General features: G+C 35.2%; 1 protein-coding gene across 1 annotated transcript; it reads right to left on the bottom strand.

Moving 5' to 3' along the window:
* Nucleotides 1-13,496: 13,496 nt before the first annotated feature.
* Nucleotides 13,497-14,878, bottom strand: LOC141675117 (GDSL esterase/lipase At4g10955-like). Its single transcript, XM_074481835.1, has 2 exons — nucleotides 14,721-14,878; nucleotides 13,497-14,586 (listed from the first exon to the last, which is right to left on the bottom strand). Exons 1-2 carry the CDS (start codon nucleotides 14,780-14,782, stop codon nucleotides 13,629-13,631), a joined length of 1,020 nt encoding a protein of 339 aa, XP_074337936.1. The 5' UTR covers nucleotides 14,783-14,878; the 3' UTR covers nucleotides 13,497-13,628.
* Between the last annotated feature and the right edge of the window lie 2,672 nt (nucleotides 14,879-17,550).

The raw sequence follows: 17,550 nt of genomic DNA, 5'->3' as shown, positions 1-17,550 counted from the left end.
CAGTTTTTCGCTTTTTGCCTCCAGTGGGCTCATTACTTACTACGGTCTTCCTCATGCTTTCTTCAACTTTGATATACTTCCCTGCCCTCTCCTGAAGCTGCAACATGCTTTCAGGGGGGCGTTTGGCCAAGGACATCTTAAAAAACTTATCCCTAGTTCCTTGTTGCAGCGCTATCATGGCTACCTTATCATCAAGGTATGGGACTTTTAAAGCCTTCTTTGTGAAACGATTCAGGTAATCTCTCAAGGATTCCTTTGCCCCCTGGACAATGCTCATAAGAGATGCAGAACTTTTCTCATGAACTCTTCCACTGATGAATTGCTTAATAAAAGCCTGGCTTAATTCTCTAAACGACCCAATAGAGTTTGGGGGCAAGCGACTATACCATTTTTGAGCCATACCCGACAGGGTTTGAGGGAAGGCCCGACACTTTATAGCATCATTCACGGGTTGCAACAACAGTGCATTAGAGAATGTCCTAACATGATAAGCGGGGTCTCCCGTGCCATCATAGGCTTTGATAGTGGGCATCTTGAATTTTCTTGAGATATGGGCATTCATTATCTCTTCAGTGAAGGGCGGAGTTGGATCATCAGGATCTCTAAGGGGCAGGAGATTGCTTGGATCAGTTCTTGGGACAACAGCCCTTCTCCGTACCGGACCATCCAGGTCTATGATAGGAGGAGGATTTCTCCCCCTAGGAGGTATCTGGGGTCTGGTGGCCTGGTGAGCCTCCAAGTCACGCCTCAGCCTTTGGATCTCGGCCTCATGAGCCCTGATCCTTTCCTGCACTTTTTGGGGATTCGCCCATTGGGTGCTTTGAGGGCGTTGCCTTCCATCAGCCATCTGCTCTTTTCCAGGATGCCTCCTTCTTGGGGCCACTTCATCATCCGAAGATTCGGAGTCTCTCTCAGTATAAGGACCAGAAAATTCTCGATCCTCGGGGATAGGAGCCAATCCTCGTATATAGGGGGGCGATTGCCCTCGTGCTTCACTTCGCCCAGCATGTCCACTTCCTCCAACCTCGGGGTAAAGGGGCATCCCATAAGGGGGGTTAGTAGTAACAACAGTTGAATATTCATACCCGACGGGTCGAGAAGTCACAGGTACATGTACTTGTTGAACTTGAGGATTCGTACCTTGAATAGTCGGGGGAGTCGTCCCTTGTGGCTGAGGTTGAGTTTCCCCTATCTGGGCTTCCCCTTAAGTAGATGCATAAGTTGAGTGGGGAGGAATCTCCACGGTTGACGAAATCACCTGGGTTGTCCCTGATGGTGTTCCTTCCTCTAGAGCTCTAATTGTTCTCCGTGTTCTCGCCATGGTTGTTGTTGTGCCTTCCCACAGACGGCGCCAAATGTTATGGATTAAAAACTAATATATATAATTGTTGTATTTAGTACTAAGGAACGTGAGCTTCAAGGCTCGTTTTGACTGCTCTTGTGTTTCATAACTCAATCTGCCTTAACAAGATGCCTACGTACCTTGCTGATTGCCAAGGATCAAGTCAAAAAACGTAGTTCTGATTTGTGGGGTGAGACCCCTTATATAGATGTGGGAGTCCTTGAATTGGACTTGGTATAGGAGACTTGGTGGTCAAGTCTCTGAATTAGGATAGACTTGGGAGTCCTAGGGAGTAGGAAGCTGATTCCTTATCCCATGAGGTTCCTTGGAGGCCAATCTACAAGGATTTATATCCTCACTAGGACTTATCTTAATAGCTATTTTTCTCCCTTATTTATTAATTACGAAATTAATAAATAATCAGGGTTTTTGGGCCTTCTTTGTTCCATCAGGCCTGATCTGGTCCATCAGGCCTGATCAACATGTTAACCTTTCTGGTCTGAATGTCATACATCTTCTTATTGGGCCTTGCAGCCCAAACTGTAATATTTAATTATGTAATCAGGATTTATTTATCCCTATCAAAACTGTAGACATATCAAGTTATAGAGGAGTGATTGGATCTTTGCTTTACTTAACTGCAAGTAGACCAGACATCATGTTTTCCAAATGTTTGTATGCTAGATTTCAAGAAAATCCTAAAAAATCACACTTAATGGTTGTTAAGAAAATTTTCAGATATTTGAAGGGAACACCAAACTTGGGATTGTGGTATCCTAAGGAAAATGGTTTTGAAGCTATTGAATACCCAGATGTAGATCTTGCTGGATGCAGGGTAGACAGAAAAAGTACAAGTGGAAGCTGTCAATTCCTTGGTCAAAGGCTTGTGTCTTGGTATAGTAAGAAACAACAATCTGTATCAAATTCTATAGCTGAAGCTGAATATATAGCAGCAGGAAGTTGATGTGCTTAAGTGCTTTGGATTAGAAATCAACTAATGGATTATGGTCTAGTGTTACAAAAGATTTCAATCATGTATGACCATACTAGTACAATATACAGTGTTGCTAGTCCAGTTAATCAATCTAGAACTAAGCACATTGAGGTAAGGTACCATTTTATTAGAGAATATGCTGTAAATGCTACTGAGTTTATTTTTGTTCCAAGAGAAAAACAGTTAGCTGACATTTTCACTAAACCTTTGGATGAAGAAACTTTCACTAGACTTCTAAATAAGATTGGTATGCTAAATTCTTCATCCTAAAGGCAAAAACTCAGATAACATGTTGTAGCAGATTAATTCCTAATAAATCAAAATTAATTTAATTTAATTAGGAATTAACTGGAATATGATCTATAAATATTTCAGATCTACCTGTATATTTGTTTCTCAAAAATAAAATCTCAACTTGGAATTTTCTAATTCTGAGAGCAACTGTCTCACTGTTGGTTCATGTCATTAATATATGAAATTAATGTAAGACATATACAAGGTAGATCAAAAGTATATAAAGAACTGAGTTCTCGATAAGTCAAAATGACTTGTCGATATGTTATTTTGTGACTTCTCAATAGAGTTATCAAAAATTCTCCCTTATAACTTCTCGATGGACATCTTGATAAGTCATTTTATGACTTATCGACAAGCTTTGTAAAGATTTCGATATACTTATCAGTATGGAGTTATCTATAAGTTCAAATAGCAGACTTATCAATAACTCAGAACTGAAACTATTTAATTCAGTAAATAATTTCAGTTAAATACTTTTGATATAAAATAATTCTAATTTTATGTTAATTTTTTCAATATAAATTGAAAATATTTAGTCAATAAGGACAAACTGGGTATTTGTACAACATCTCGATAAGTCACTATCTAGTTCTCGATAAGAGTCAAGAAATGGATATCTCGACATGAGTTCTCTATAGGTTATGTGACTTCTCTACAAGCAAATATCAGCCGTTCATTCTTTACTTGTCGACAAATCATATCTCTACCCTATAAATACCCAGACATCTCGATATAACCCCTTTTTATCCAACCCAAGCACCTGATAACTTCAAGTGCTTTGTCAAGTTCATTTCTGATTCCTATCTTTCCAGAGGCTTAACTGTGAACCTAGTGCTCTACCTGGATGTCTTAAACAATTTTTGGAAGTCTGCAGTTATCAACATCATTGTTCATGAAAATTAAACAGTTTTTATGATGGTTAACTGCACAATCAGAGATTTTGTTATGAAATTCAATATTGATAACATCAACAAGGCTTTGGGTATTTCTAACTTTATTGAAACTCCTACAACTCAAGAGTTGGTTGAATTCATGGACTTCATCAACTACAGTGAGAAGATAGACATGGCTAGACTCGACAAGAAGAATCTGAAAAGGGAGTGGTCCTTTGTCTTTGACTCCATAATTAGGGCTTTTACATGTAGAAAGACTGGCTATGATAATATCTCAAGTGCGGTGCAAAAGCTGGTGTACTCAATGGCCTATAGCAGACACCTCAATATTGGGAGTCTAATACTGGAAGTGCTAAGAACAAGGCTCACAATGCCTTTGGTGAGTAGAGGTAAGGAGATTTTCTTTTCTAAATTTATTATGTCTACTTTACACTATAAATTTAATGACATACATATGCTAGATGGAGAAATGAAATAGGCATTTGTAAACAAGTGTCAAAAATTCTATTTGGATCACTTAATACAAAGAAGCAGGTTAAGGTTAGGATAAATATCACTGACTTTATGTTGGAGAAATTTATAACCTATTTTTACCCTACACCTGACATGAGGAGCACTACAACTTTTAGTTCAGCTATGGCACCTGTTCCTGCAGTAGCAAAAAATCAGGAACACCCACAGGTGCCTACCACAGCTGCAACTCTTTCTTTACAAACCTTAGATGGTAGTCAACCAACTTCTTCATCCTCTCAAAAGGATGGAGTTAGTAAAAAAAGAGGAAGCTGCAGACCCTAGTAATTGTTAGTGAGAGTGGCGAGGAATAACAAGAAAATGAGTCACCATTGGTCAAAAAGCCAAATAATCAAAAGAAAACTGAGATGACCACTCAAGTGATCACCTCTGCATCTTCTCAAAAAGATGCAGTTGTAACACAGTGAAAAAAATAGACACTGGTAGCACCTTCTCAACAAGGTGTCACTATTGAAATAAGCATTCTCCTCAATGCACCTTGTAGTGAGTCTGCACCTCCTCTTGAGCACTCACAAGAGGGTGAAAGAAGTTAAATGGTTGGCACATAGTTTGAGGGCACATCTATTGAAACTCCCTCATCCATTCAGGAGGAGTTGTCAACACTCATGTCTTAGCTCACTAATCTCCTTTCTAAAATTTCTTCAAATTTTAATGAAGGGCTTGAATCATCTTCTCAAGCCATGCCAAAATCAAGTGACACGGTTCAAGAAACTGTGATCACTACTCGAGCACAATCTTTAGATGGTGAGAGGCTACATGCTGAGGTAGACCTTGATGATACCATCACAAACACAAGGGTTTCATCAGTTTTTACTGAAGACCCTGTGCAAGTTTTCAATGTACCTTTATGTGCTCAACAGTCTTCACAAATTGATAGGTTTGAGAGTAGTACTCTTGAGGGGGAGCTACTCAAATCCCCTCCAATTCAGTTGGAGTTTTCTCATGCAGAAACAACTCCCCTCACCACCCTAGCTGAAATTGCTTTCTCAATTGAAGCTAGGAGGTCAATTGCCAATGATCCAGCTATTGGGGAGGCAAGTACTCAAACATATTCAAGTGTCAATTTCTTGCAAGTGGAACAAGGGTTTGAGGCCATGGTACATGACAATAACCTGGTCAACTTGTAACACCCCCAGATCCGGGGTCAAGGATCCGGGTCGTCACGGTCTTTCTTTCCACAATATCACTTCACTTAATTAACAATAAATAACCTCATGTTGTGACCCCACACTAACACACACCACAACCCGTTATAGTCTCAGAGATGAAATTGAAATAAGTACAAATCTTTGAATCCACAATTTAAAAGTTATTATAACCCAAAAATGATTACTTGATAAGTTTACAATTAATTGCCATTATCTGCCACAAGTTATAATTATACATAATTGATTCCCAAAAGTAGAAGGTCTTATCTACAAATAGATCTACCTCTGCAGCTATAGCAGCTATGATCTCAACGGGAAGGCGCGGGGCGCTTCCCACGCTCTTGCGCTGGGTCTGCTTGAGTCTGGCCATCTTTCCTAACTGTTGTTGTGTGATGAAGAAATAAAGCAAGAGTGAGCATTACAGCTCGCAAGATAATATATAGTGTAAACAATAATGCAAGTATCTAAATGGATAACTTACTAAAATCCTTTATCAAGTGTAAGATAATTACTTACTGGATATAAGCAAAAATAAGGGATGAAGTTACCAAATACTTCACTATACTTATATCATTTATAAGGCTACTTGAACTACCACTGTTCAAAGTATTATAGGTTTAAAAAGGGTCATCCCATAGATGAGACCACAAGTTAAGACTTGAATAGATTCAATCTTTGAAATATTATTGAATGAAATAAAGTTACGAGATACTTTATTTAGTCCCGATATATATATCCACATATATATCTCTTAAACATTTCCTGGAATCTCTGTTATGTAAAGTATGAACAGAGTTTGAAACATCCAATGAATTTTGGAAAGGAAAAGAATTTTGGCATAAACCCGATATCTTGCTGATCAGGCAAAGATACCAATAAGTAACCTTTTCTACTAGTAGATGGATGAATCCCCCACCGGTCATCACCCTGGCCACATAAGGACCTTGTGCTGGACCGCCACCCGGCCTCTTACGTGTTGATGGACTGCCACCCAGCCACTTACACTTTGATAGACCGTACCCCGGCCTGTCGCTTATGCCGACTCAATTAGAGGGACTTACTTCCCGAACGTTGGGCAAGTAATCAAATTGTTTTCTCAAAACAGCAACCACGTTGCGAATGTAAAATACACCACAGAGTCGGATCCCCCAGGTTTTGAGCGAGTATTTAAATCCCCTTCGAAAGGAGGATCTTAAATATAAAAGAATGAGTTTTGGGATCCGCCCTAACTTTTAGAAATCATTTTGAAGACTCGAAAACATTTTTAAGAATGTTTGGAGTACTGCTGATTTATTAAAATAAATCAGTCCCGATATATTAGAAATATCTGAATATTATTATTTAAATAATATTCTCATAAAGATAATCCTTATGAAAATAATCGAAGTAGAAGTTTTAAAACTTATACTTGAAATGAATAATAATTAACCAAATATATACTTATACGAAAGTACGATCTTTATTTGAATAATCGAAAATAAGTTTAATTATCGAAACATTATTCTTTAATAAAATAAAGAATATTATTAAATAATAAGCGGAGTCATAATACCTCGAATGAATATTATAAATAATATTCATTAAATAAAATAAACGGAGTCATACATCCTCAAATGAATATCCAATTAATAATCATTAAATAGAATAAACAGAGTCATAAGTCCTCGAATGAATATTCAAATAATATTCATTAAATAAAATAAAGTTATCGAATAAACCTTATTCGATCAATAGTTTTGAAAACTATATCCATATATATATAAATATATATATATATATATAATATACTCGGGAGCATCGACTCCCGGTTTAGAAAATGTTCGCCTTTGGGTCCCCTATACTAAGGGTATACGCCACTACTGCCTATCTCTAGCATAGGTATTATGCAACTAATAAGCATTTGAACCAACAGATATATAAATCAAGAATACGAAACAGGCATGCATATATACCATATCACATGCTCCAATATATCGCAAGAATTTGCTAATAACAAATATGCATTTATCACAAGATCATGCATATACACATATACATCACAACAACAGTTTATACGGGTAGAAAACTTGCCTGAGCGACTGGGGGTTATAAATGGCTTGGGATGAGTCTGGTAACCTATAAACAACATATAAGTTGGAATTAAACCAAAGTCACTTGTAAATCTATACTTTAACCAATTTAGACTCTAACGCTCGCTTTGCGCTTAATGATTCTCTTAAGTCGCTCGAGTACCCTCGGCTCCACCATTTTTAATAAATTAACCATTACGAGTTTTAAGGCGATTCTTTCGCGAGTATCTTACCAACTGCCTAACACACTTAACATAATTGTTTCATACTCTAATTAGTCATTTAAGGTCTTTAACCAAGGTTTCAAAGTAAGGCGAGGGGTAATGATTCGTTCGTGAAACGTCGTTACTTAAAACGGCCGTTTCTCCTAAACCGTACATCAGAATCAAACGAACCACATATAAAAACGAAGCTCGTAACATGAACTATCTAAACATGGCAATGGTCAAAACCTAGCAGGGAGTTCTCGGGTCCTAATGTTATGAACAAAAGCAGTCTAAAGTAAATCGGACATTACGACGGCAATGTTTACGCGATTTCCCAATTTTATACCATTCCAATTCAACCACCAATCAATCCCAATTCATTCATACAACCAACATCCATCCACACTACATCATAACAGCCCCAATCAACTCAACATTAACAATTTATACTTATTCTTAAACTTGAATTTAAACTATACTTAAGTCCTTTAACCAATCAAAAAGATTTCAACATTCAATTCACTACCATTCCAACCCAAACTCTAAACCAACATGCATCAAGCTACTCTTTTACCATAACAATCAAAATCATCCTAATATACAAGTAAATCTAGGGTTTGGAGATGTTATACCTTCCTTGAAGTGATTAGAGTAGCTAGGAAGCCTTAAGAAGCCTTGAGATGTCTTAGGGATGCTTGGATCTTAAAGGAAAAACAAGAAAAATCAAGTTAAAAATCTTGAAATCACTATTCATTATCTTCTTCATTGATTTCTTGGAGAAGATTATGAATGATTTGGAGGCTTAAACTTATAGAATAGCCATAACTATGCATAAGGAGTACTAGATAATTATCTTACCAATTTAGGAAGCTTGGAACTTGAATTTTGAAAATTCTTCTCCTTCAAATGAGAAAAAGCCGAGAGCAATGTTGAAGAATGAAATGATTTTGTGTTTTTGATTTGTTTTGCCTAGCTTGGTTGATTTTCTTTTGATTTGTTTTGGTTAGTTACCTTTTTAACCTTGAACTTTGTGTGGTTATCATTCATCCACACCTCCTTCCCCCCTATGTCATGCTTATGTCACCTCGTGATGTCATCATCCCTTACTTGCCCTCTTCTTATTGGGTGGATGACCTCATCAACCCTAACCTCCTTGATTAACTTCCTAATTATTTGCCTAATGACCGCTGATCTGTTATACGATTCGCTTAACTTTCGTTCTCGTTTCTCGTTTGAGGGATCATACCCGGGATCTTATTACTTGGGTTTCCTTAACCTTTCTCAATACATTATAATCCTTTTATGATCCTTTCTTATAATCCTTTAATTTAAATCATTTTTATCTTGTTACCTTATACTCAATTCTTTCCGTATCTAGTGGATTTCCGGGAAAAATCAAAGTGTTCGGAATTGGATTCTAACGATCTTTACATACACTTATATACCATATAGAGTACTAATAAAATCTCAGAATATCCATAAAAGAAACCCTACATAGTGTGGCATGAACAGTTTTCTTATTCAGCAATATCAGTAAAAACACTATTCATAAGGGTTACAAAAAGTTCAAAATTTTGGGGTTATTACACAACTCCCCTCCAATTCCAATGAAGATTCACTTATCAAGTGGACAACAAACTATCAAAACCATAGTTTCTACAGTGAGTCAAACTGTAACACCAGTCACAGGAGTTACATCACCCACCATGCCATCCATTTCCACTCAAACCTCAACAAATCCCAACCAACCATCCACTCCAACACAACCTTCGCACCTCTTAATGGCTGCAAGATGTTCAAGCTCAACCCATCACCATTAATGATCTACTAGTGGACCAGCTTGCAGACCTGGAAAAATATAACCCAACAGCTCCTCACAACTGACATGTCTAATCAAGACTATCAAGAAATTTTGTTGTCATACAAGGAACATGTTGAAGATCAACAGGCCAAAATTATATATGAAGCTGAGCAGGATAGGAATGTGGATGCATGGTTGTCCAAGGACTTCAGCATAGACATGGATGAGGCCTTTGCTAGATTCAGGGAAGTATATGTCACCATTTTGGGAAGTAATGCCAAGGTCCTCACTCCATAAGAGGTGTATGATGTCATCACAAAAGTTTATAAAGCACAACTGAAAGCTTTCTATTTTATTGGAAAAGCATTGGAGAAAACTCTGGATGGTCATCAAGAAAAAGTGAAGAAGCTTGTAAGTGACAGAATTGATCAGCTGGTGTCATCTCAGATTAAGATCAAGAACAAGTTCAATAAGTTTGTTGAGAAAATGGCCACATTTAGCTTAACTGGTGTAGAGACAAGTATCAAAAATCTCAAGCTATCATTTCTGACCATGCATGAAGTTGTTCAACTACAAATATTAAGCAACAATAACACAAAGGTCAAGTTGGAGCAGTTTCACAAGGCCAGATATGAACCTTTAGCTTTAATGATGGAGGAAATTAGAACTGCAGTGCAAAACACTTTTGGTGCTTCTCTCTCCACAAGCTCACAGACAGCTCCTTCTACTTCAACAAATTTGCAAATCCAATATGTTCAACATCAAGTCACAAAACTCCAACTTCAAATGCTTCTCTAACCAGTCAAGTCTCTCAACTTACTTCCCTTATCCAAAGTCAATAACAGGACATCAAGTCCTTAATAGACTCCCATAAGTATCTTCAGATGCAGATTATTGTGTCATTTGGAGCTATTATGGGTGTTTTGATTATGGCCCTTCATAAATCACCTCAATCAGTAAGGGCCCAGATCCCTCAACCTTCAACTTTGCCTACTACCAAGCCTAAGGGGGAGATGATGGAGCTTAAGCTAAAATACAGCCAACAATTAAGTAAAAATAAAGATGATATTGACCTTGAAATACTCAAGATGGCAGCTGAAGGCCCTTGCTTTGACAAGGAGTTTGCTGAGTTTCTAGAAGTATTGAGAGTATCCCTCAACTTCAATCATTTTTCATACAAAAAGGCTATGGACAAAAATATAAATTTTCTGAGGGTGGTGTTGGTGACAAGACAGAACTTAAAAGAAAAGAGGGTAGTTGTGAATGTCAATGATTCAGGAGTGTACAGGTGTATGCAGGTGTCCCTTTCTTTCCTAAAATCAAGATGGGCATCAGAGCTGGACATTTTTATCAAAAAAGTCAAAGTTATGAGTCCAGAGGACACTCTCATGTTGTATGAGCTTAAAAATGGAAAAATAGCTGCTTTTTCTAAAGCCTATCTACAGCCAAGTAAGGAAGTGGCCTACATCTGTCCCAACACAAGAAGATGCAAGCACTTCCAGCTACCCAAATCGTATGTAATGGGGAATAAAAAGTTGATGACGATCTTGGAGACAGACTTGAAGACAAAGAAAAATAAAACTCATAATGATGTTGAGATGATAAAGATTCTTTTCAAATATTTGAAGAATACAGAAGCCATGCTACCAAGAACACAAATTAATAAAAAAGATAACTTGGATGATGATGAGCAGAAGAAAGATGAACATAAATCTTCTAGCTCAAATCTAAGTCAATCTAGAAAAGGCAGTGGTAGTCATGTGGATGAGAAGAAGAAATGGAAGACAGAATAGAAGGGAAAGGAGGATAGCAAGAAAAAGAAGAGAGATGGAGGATATGGGAGAGAAACCAGAAAGTCGCCAACAACCCAAATATCCAAAACCCTACCAATCCAAAAACATAAACACCTAGCTAAACACAATCTCAAACTATCCAAACCCATTAGCCCAAGTACCTGTATAAACAAACTGTAAATTCTTAACTCAAATTCACTATCACGGCAAGCCAAACCTTTCTAAAGAAAATTTCCAAACCACCTTCATTCAAGCCTCCCACTAAAACTCATTTCAAGTCTACATGAAGAAAGCCAATGAAAATTCAAGTTGAAACTGGTGCACTTTGGGATTTCTTTAATTAGGATTACTTTCTACCAATTTTTAAAAATATTTTAGATGATGACTATGACAAACAGCTAGCTGAAGAAATAGTCAAAGTCTGTTGTCTCTTTAGGAGAAGTCAGGATCTACTTCTAAAATGGCACATTTAACTTATTGAATACAAAAGTTATTGAGAATTATACAACTGCAAAACTTGAGAGGATGATAAGTTTGATGAATGCAAGGGATTCTTTTACAAGGATGAGGAAGGCTGAGTTGGTTGGGAGATTGAGAGAAAGAAATATAAGACATGCAAGGAAAAAGGCTGAAAGGGAGATGATTGAAAGAAAATATGCTCAGGAGATTGAGATGTTTGAGCAAAGGTCAAGTGAACTGAAATCCAAATGATTGAGCAGGGTGTATCCTAATGGTGTATTTCTGCAAATAAAGACTCATAAGTTATCAAGGTACAAAATTAATTACATTGACAGTTACTCTTGGATAAATGGCTCAAATTAGGTAAAGCTCTAAGAGGAACATAAATTATTGAAGAACTTGAGATTTTAGTTAGACTCAAAGATCTTATTAGAGAACATCCAAACTATGAGAAGTTCAGATAGTCATATAACTCAATTCAAAATGTAACTGCAAAAATGTATAAGAGTTGTACTTTGTAAATTTGTCTTTCTCATTTTATTTAATTTTAGCCTGAGGTTAATCTTGTTATCAGGCATGAATTTGTGCCAAGTAATCTTCTCACAAATTGAGGGAGATTATTGTGCAAGACATACATGTACATAACAAGACTAAGTCATCTTGACAACGCTAAGGATAAGTTGTATGATAATCTAATTTTGTATACTGTAATTGTATTACTTGAGTCTGTAAAAATGTTAAGTAGATTAGACTAGAGGATTTTTCTATGAACAGCCTTCAAACTAAGGAATAAACTCTGAAAGAAAATCAAATCCTTATCATGCCTCAGAGAGAAGTGTAGCAGTTTGGATTTGAATAATAATATTTTAGGAAAAATGTTCGAAGTCAAATTCTACAAGTCACAGATCAATGAGTATCGAGAAGTATGTCGAGAAGTCCAAAATGACTTGTAGAGAAGTCACAAGAAATATCGATAAGTCAATATGCATGTAGAGATCTCAGATATTGACAAGTCAAAAAGTTCATGTAGAGAACTGGAGATATCAACAAGACATTTCTTCATATAGAGATCTAGAGATTTCGACAAGTTAAATCTTCATGCAGAGAACTAGAGATATCGACAAGTCAAAAGTCTATGTAGAAAACTGGAGATATCAGCAAGTCATTCGACATGTAGAGAACCGGAGACCTTAATAAGTCATTAACACATGTAGAGAACTCAAGATAACGATAAGTCATTTTACTTATCGGTATGTGACATCTCTACAGAACAAAAGAGATTTCGACAAACTATCTCATAATTCAGAATGCAGACAAATTGAAGATTTAAGATTATCAGTCAACAAACAATTCTATCACTGAATTGAAAAGACTACAAATACAGTTTGAAGAATACAAGATCAAGGAACAAGATTCATTGGTCAAAAGAGGGTCACAGAACTATTAAATCTCACAAATTTGCTAACACTGGAAATGGAAAATATACAAAGTAGATTTAAAAACTGTGTTATTCTATTTTAATGCAAGTTTTGTAATACCGTGCATGTTGATCTATAATTTATAAAGCATGTCAAGTGTCCTTTGTTTAAAATATAACAAAGAGATATAGGAAAAATCTTGTATTCGCTCTCTTGTAGCTAATTTCTTAATTTAAAGAACACAAATTTGTAACAAAACAAATTTGATTTTAATAAATCAAGTGAATTTTTAATATTTGATTTATGTGTTCTGCATTAGTATTTTATCTTTACAAATTTATATATCTTTCTTGTTCTAAATAAGCAAACACTATCACAAATTAATTAAGTTAACCTGCTCTGTGTTTCATTACATACCTGACATTTTATAAGAAAATAGACCCTGTACAATGCAATTTTATTCACACTCTCTCGAAATATTTTTTAGTTCTACCTCCTGATTACTTATTCTCATTAGAAAAACCGCATGTATAACATAAAAAAAGTAATAACAAATGTCGGTTTAATTAAACATATGAACATGGTAATGATTTACTAAAAAAGTACACAACATTGCAACTACTGATTGAAGAAAAGAAAAACAAAGAAAGCATTGTAACAAATTATATTACAGTGAGCTAGAAATTGTGTAACTCAAGCTCCCCAGTAAAACTCTCGGACCACCACTGCGACAATTTATGGGATTTCTTAGTCTTTGTCTTGTTCAAATTTGTCACAAGATAAGCAGTTGGAAGCAGATGATATGGTTCTGTAGCTAGTGAACGTGATGCAACAATACTCATCACAGAGACTTGTGTTCCCATATTTCCAACTGTAGAAGCACCTATACTCACCATTGCCTTTCTTTGCTCAAAGTAAGCAACATACTGGGAACAAATTGGATCCTTTGGATTCACAAACAGGTACGGAGTCCACCCCGAAAGCTTGATAAACGGGTTATCGACTTGCGATGCCTGGTGGCCTATTAGGCCTAATGATAATCCTGCCCTGATTACATCCCCAATAAGTCGAGCCCCGAACTTTAATATCTTGTTCTTGATTAGTAGCTCCAGAGGTATTGATAGTGAACTGAATGGCGGATTGAAAAGATATGTTTCCAGGAGAAATCCCATTTTTACCATGTTTCGTCCAACTAATAGTGCAATAAGTGAGCCTAAAGAATGTCCTGCTAGCCATACATTTGCAGCACCAACTTGATCAACTAGTATTTTCACAACTCTCAAGGCCTTTGCAACTCGGGAACTGTTTTGAAGTTTATGCTGAGAAAATACGTAGTGCAAATCCAGTTTAATATCTTGTTTTATTGTGCTCCATTTGATTACTGTACCTCGAAATGCAAGCACGTATTTGCATGATGATGTGTTCAGGGGGGATTCAAACTTGTAGATAGCTCCGAATATCGAGGAATCGGAGTCATCTATGAGCACTTGGGGCTGTGATTGGAAATTGAAAGAACTCCACCATGGAGGTGCTAGAGCATAATGGCCTTTTCGATTGTGTTGACGATCTTCTTCCAGAACGTAGACGCCTTGAACTAAGCTTGCAGCAATGGATCTTCTGTGCTGTGTGTTATCCCTTCAAATTTGTACATGCAACCTTTTGTTAGTACATGTAATGTAAGTTACAAATTAATCAGATGTGAACATTCTATAACTAAAACACAGTGCAAGAATGATGTAGAATAATATTTTTGGGTTAATTTGATCTACCAGTTGGTTGCACTTAAGTGTACAGGTACTGAATATTTGAACTTATCTTTCCAGGATGCCATTGTAACCAAACCAGGTCCTTTTTTCCTCCTCTTCCGCTTGTTTCCCTTTCTTCTCAATTACAAAGCATAAATGCTTTTATAAGAAAAAATATTGGAAGAAAGAAAGAACAAAGGAAAGAAAGTATGTGACTGTGAAACTAATTAATCTGGGCCGTTCAAACTTTCCGCAATAAATCATTGCGGAAGTTTCTCCAATATTTCATTGTATTTTCTTTCCACCTTTTTTTCCACATCCACCTTTTCTTTCCGACGACTTGTGTACAATTTCCCCTCCGGCTGCTTGACTGCTTAATACAATGTGTAACATCTAATACAAGCCAAGTCTGTCTTTATGCAGTCAACTAGTATTTTAAGGTATTATGGTGTCATTATCTTTGTACACTGTTTCCATACTGCATTTTATCTTTTTACTCTGTTTTTTTTCATTCTAGATTAGTTGGTAGTACAAAATCAAATCCTTCCATGCAGCCGCTTTGCCACGTAGAGGAGAGAATGGCCTTGTTGCAGTTCAAACAAGGGTTTGAAATCTTGAAAACAGCCTCTCATGCGCCTTCTGCTTATCCGAAGATCCTATCCTGGAAGCTCCAAGGAAACAAGTGTGGTGAACATTACATCTATGGTACCTGCTTCGCTAAACAACTTATTCTTTCTGTCATCTCTTGGGCTCAGAGGGTGTGGTTTAGAGCAAGTCCAACAATGTCCTACTAGATGCCTTATAAGTCCAACAATGTCCTACCTAGCAAGTCCACTTGTTAGGTAATGAATCACACACAGAGGGGGGTGAATGTGTTTTCTTGTTTTTATGCCTTTTCTTGAATGTTTATGGTTGGTAAACAAAGTGATCTAAATCTTGTAGTGAAATGTGTTAACACAAAATAATGTTAATAAAACAGTGAACACAAATCTTACAAAACTCACTTAATTTTATATTAAAATTAAGAATGTCTTGCTACAAAATTTCTGGGTTCTTTGTTGATAAAGAACTCAGCTTCTTTCTTAAGAGAATACAAGAGATTAATCTAGATTATTACAACTGAAAGACAAAGAAATAGTGTTTACTTTATAGATCAGTAAACACTATTTTATAAAATGCAAAATCAACCTTTAGATTATTTTTTAAGTGGTTGAATTTGGTGCGTTGGATCTAAATCAGGCGGATCGCTGACATGACATTAAATTTAACTGTCATGGGTTGTATTTAGGAGTGTCAATTTATATTTGTTTCACTTAGTTTTACATTATGAAAATTAAAATTATAATACTATGATTATTTAATCATTTGATTATAAAATAATATATTATTATAAATATTAGAATATATATTTAACAACTAGTTATTGTACTAAACAAATGAAATGAAGATTTTGGTTGATTTAACATATAAACCACCGAAAATAGTTTGCGGTATAATTTAGGATTATAATTTATTTCTAAAAAAATATTGTAATTTGTTAATCTTTTTCATAAAAGATTATAATTTTATAATTTATTTTGACAACTCATTATTTTATTAAAAAAAAATTGATCGATTTTATGATAAATTCCATTAACAAGAGTGTACGGTGAAATTTAGAATTATACTTATTTATACTTTATTTGTTAAAATTATCGAGATCTAATGATTAAAATATATTTATTTTTCTCTAAAAAAATTATCATATCAATAAATTATATAAATCTTGACGTCCTTACGGTTGGGTCATTCATAAACAGTTTTTAAAAAATCGAAACATCGGTACGGGACTAAACACTAGTAAGAATAACTGGTCAAACTACTAGTTGACTGTTAAAATAACAAACCAAATACATTTATTTTTTTCTAAAAATTTTATCATATCATTAAAATATATAGATCTTGACATCCTTATAGTTGGATCATACATAAACATTTTGTAAAAAATCGAAACATCGGTATGAAACTAAACACTAGTAAGAAGTATTTGTCAAACTACTAGTTGACTATTAAAATAACAAACCAAATACATTTATTTTTTTCTAAAAATTTTATCATATCACTAAAATATATAGATCTTGACATCCTTACGGTTGGATCATACATAAACATTTTATAAAAAATCGAAACATCGGTATGAGACTAAACACTAGTAAGAAGTATTGGTTAAACTACTAGTTGAATGTTAAAATAACAATGGCGATCGCCAGAAAGCTTGGGACCGCCGACAATGGCGATCGCCGGCGGGAGGGTGGGGAGGAAGACAGCAAAATTGTTGTTTGATCCCCCTGACTTGTTCGGTTTTGCAAAACGGTCCCTGGCTTTTCCAGAAAATCCAAAAAGTATATTCCTGTTTTAGTTATTTAAAAAATGATATTTTCTTTTTACAATTATTTTCATAAAATGTTTTTATTTATTTTAAATTCCAAAAATCAAAATTTTTAATTCTGAAAACTATTTTTAATTTTAAAATAAATCTTAATTATTTAATTAATTAATTTTAGTTGATAATTAATTATTTAATTAGTCAATTAATTTAAATATTAATTGATTAATTAATTTAATTAGTTATTAATTAATTTTAATTGATTATTTAATTAGATTTAATTATTTATTCTGATTTAAAAATTCCGAGAAATAGTTTCGAGTTTTAAAATATTATTTAAAATTATTTTCATAGCTAGATAAATATTATAAAATTATTTTAAAATCAGGTTCGGGTATTCGAACCCTATTATTTAATTATAAAATGATTCGGAGACTCATTTAATTCCAAAAAAATGTTCAAAAATTCGTAATAAATGGACCGTTCGCC

This window comes from Apium graveolens, chromosome 7 (assembly GCF_009905375.1).
Source record: "Apium graveolens cultivar Ventura chromosome 7, ASM990537v1, whole genome shotgun sequence".
NCBI lineage: Eukaryota > Viridiplantae > Streptophyta > Magnoliopsida > Apiales > Apiaceae > Apium > Apium graveolens.
This window is presented reverse-complemented; position numbering and strand designations above follow the sequence as displayed.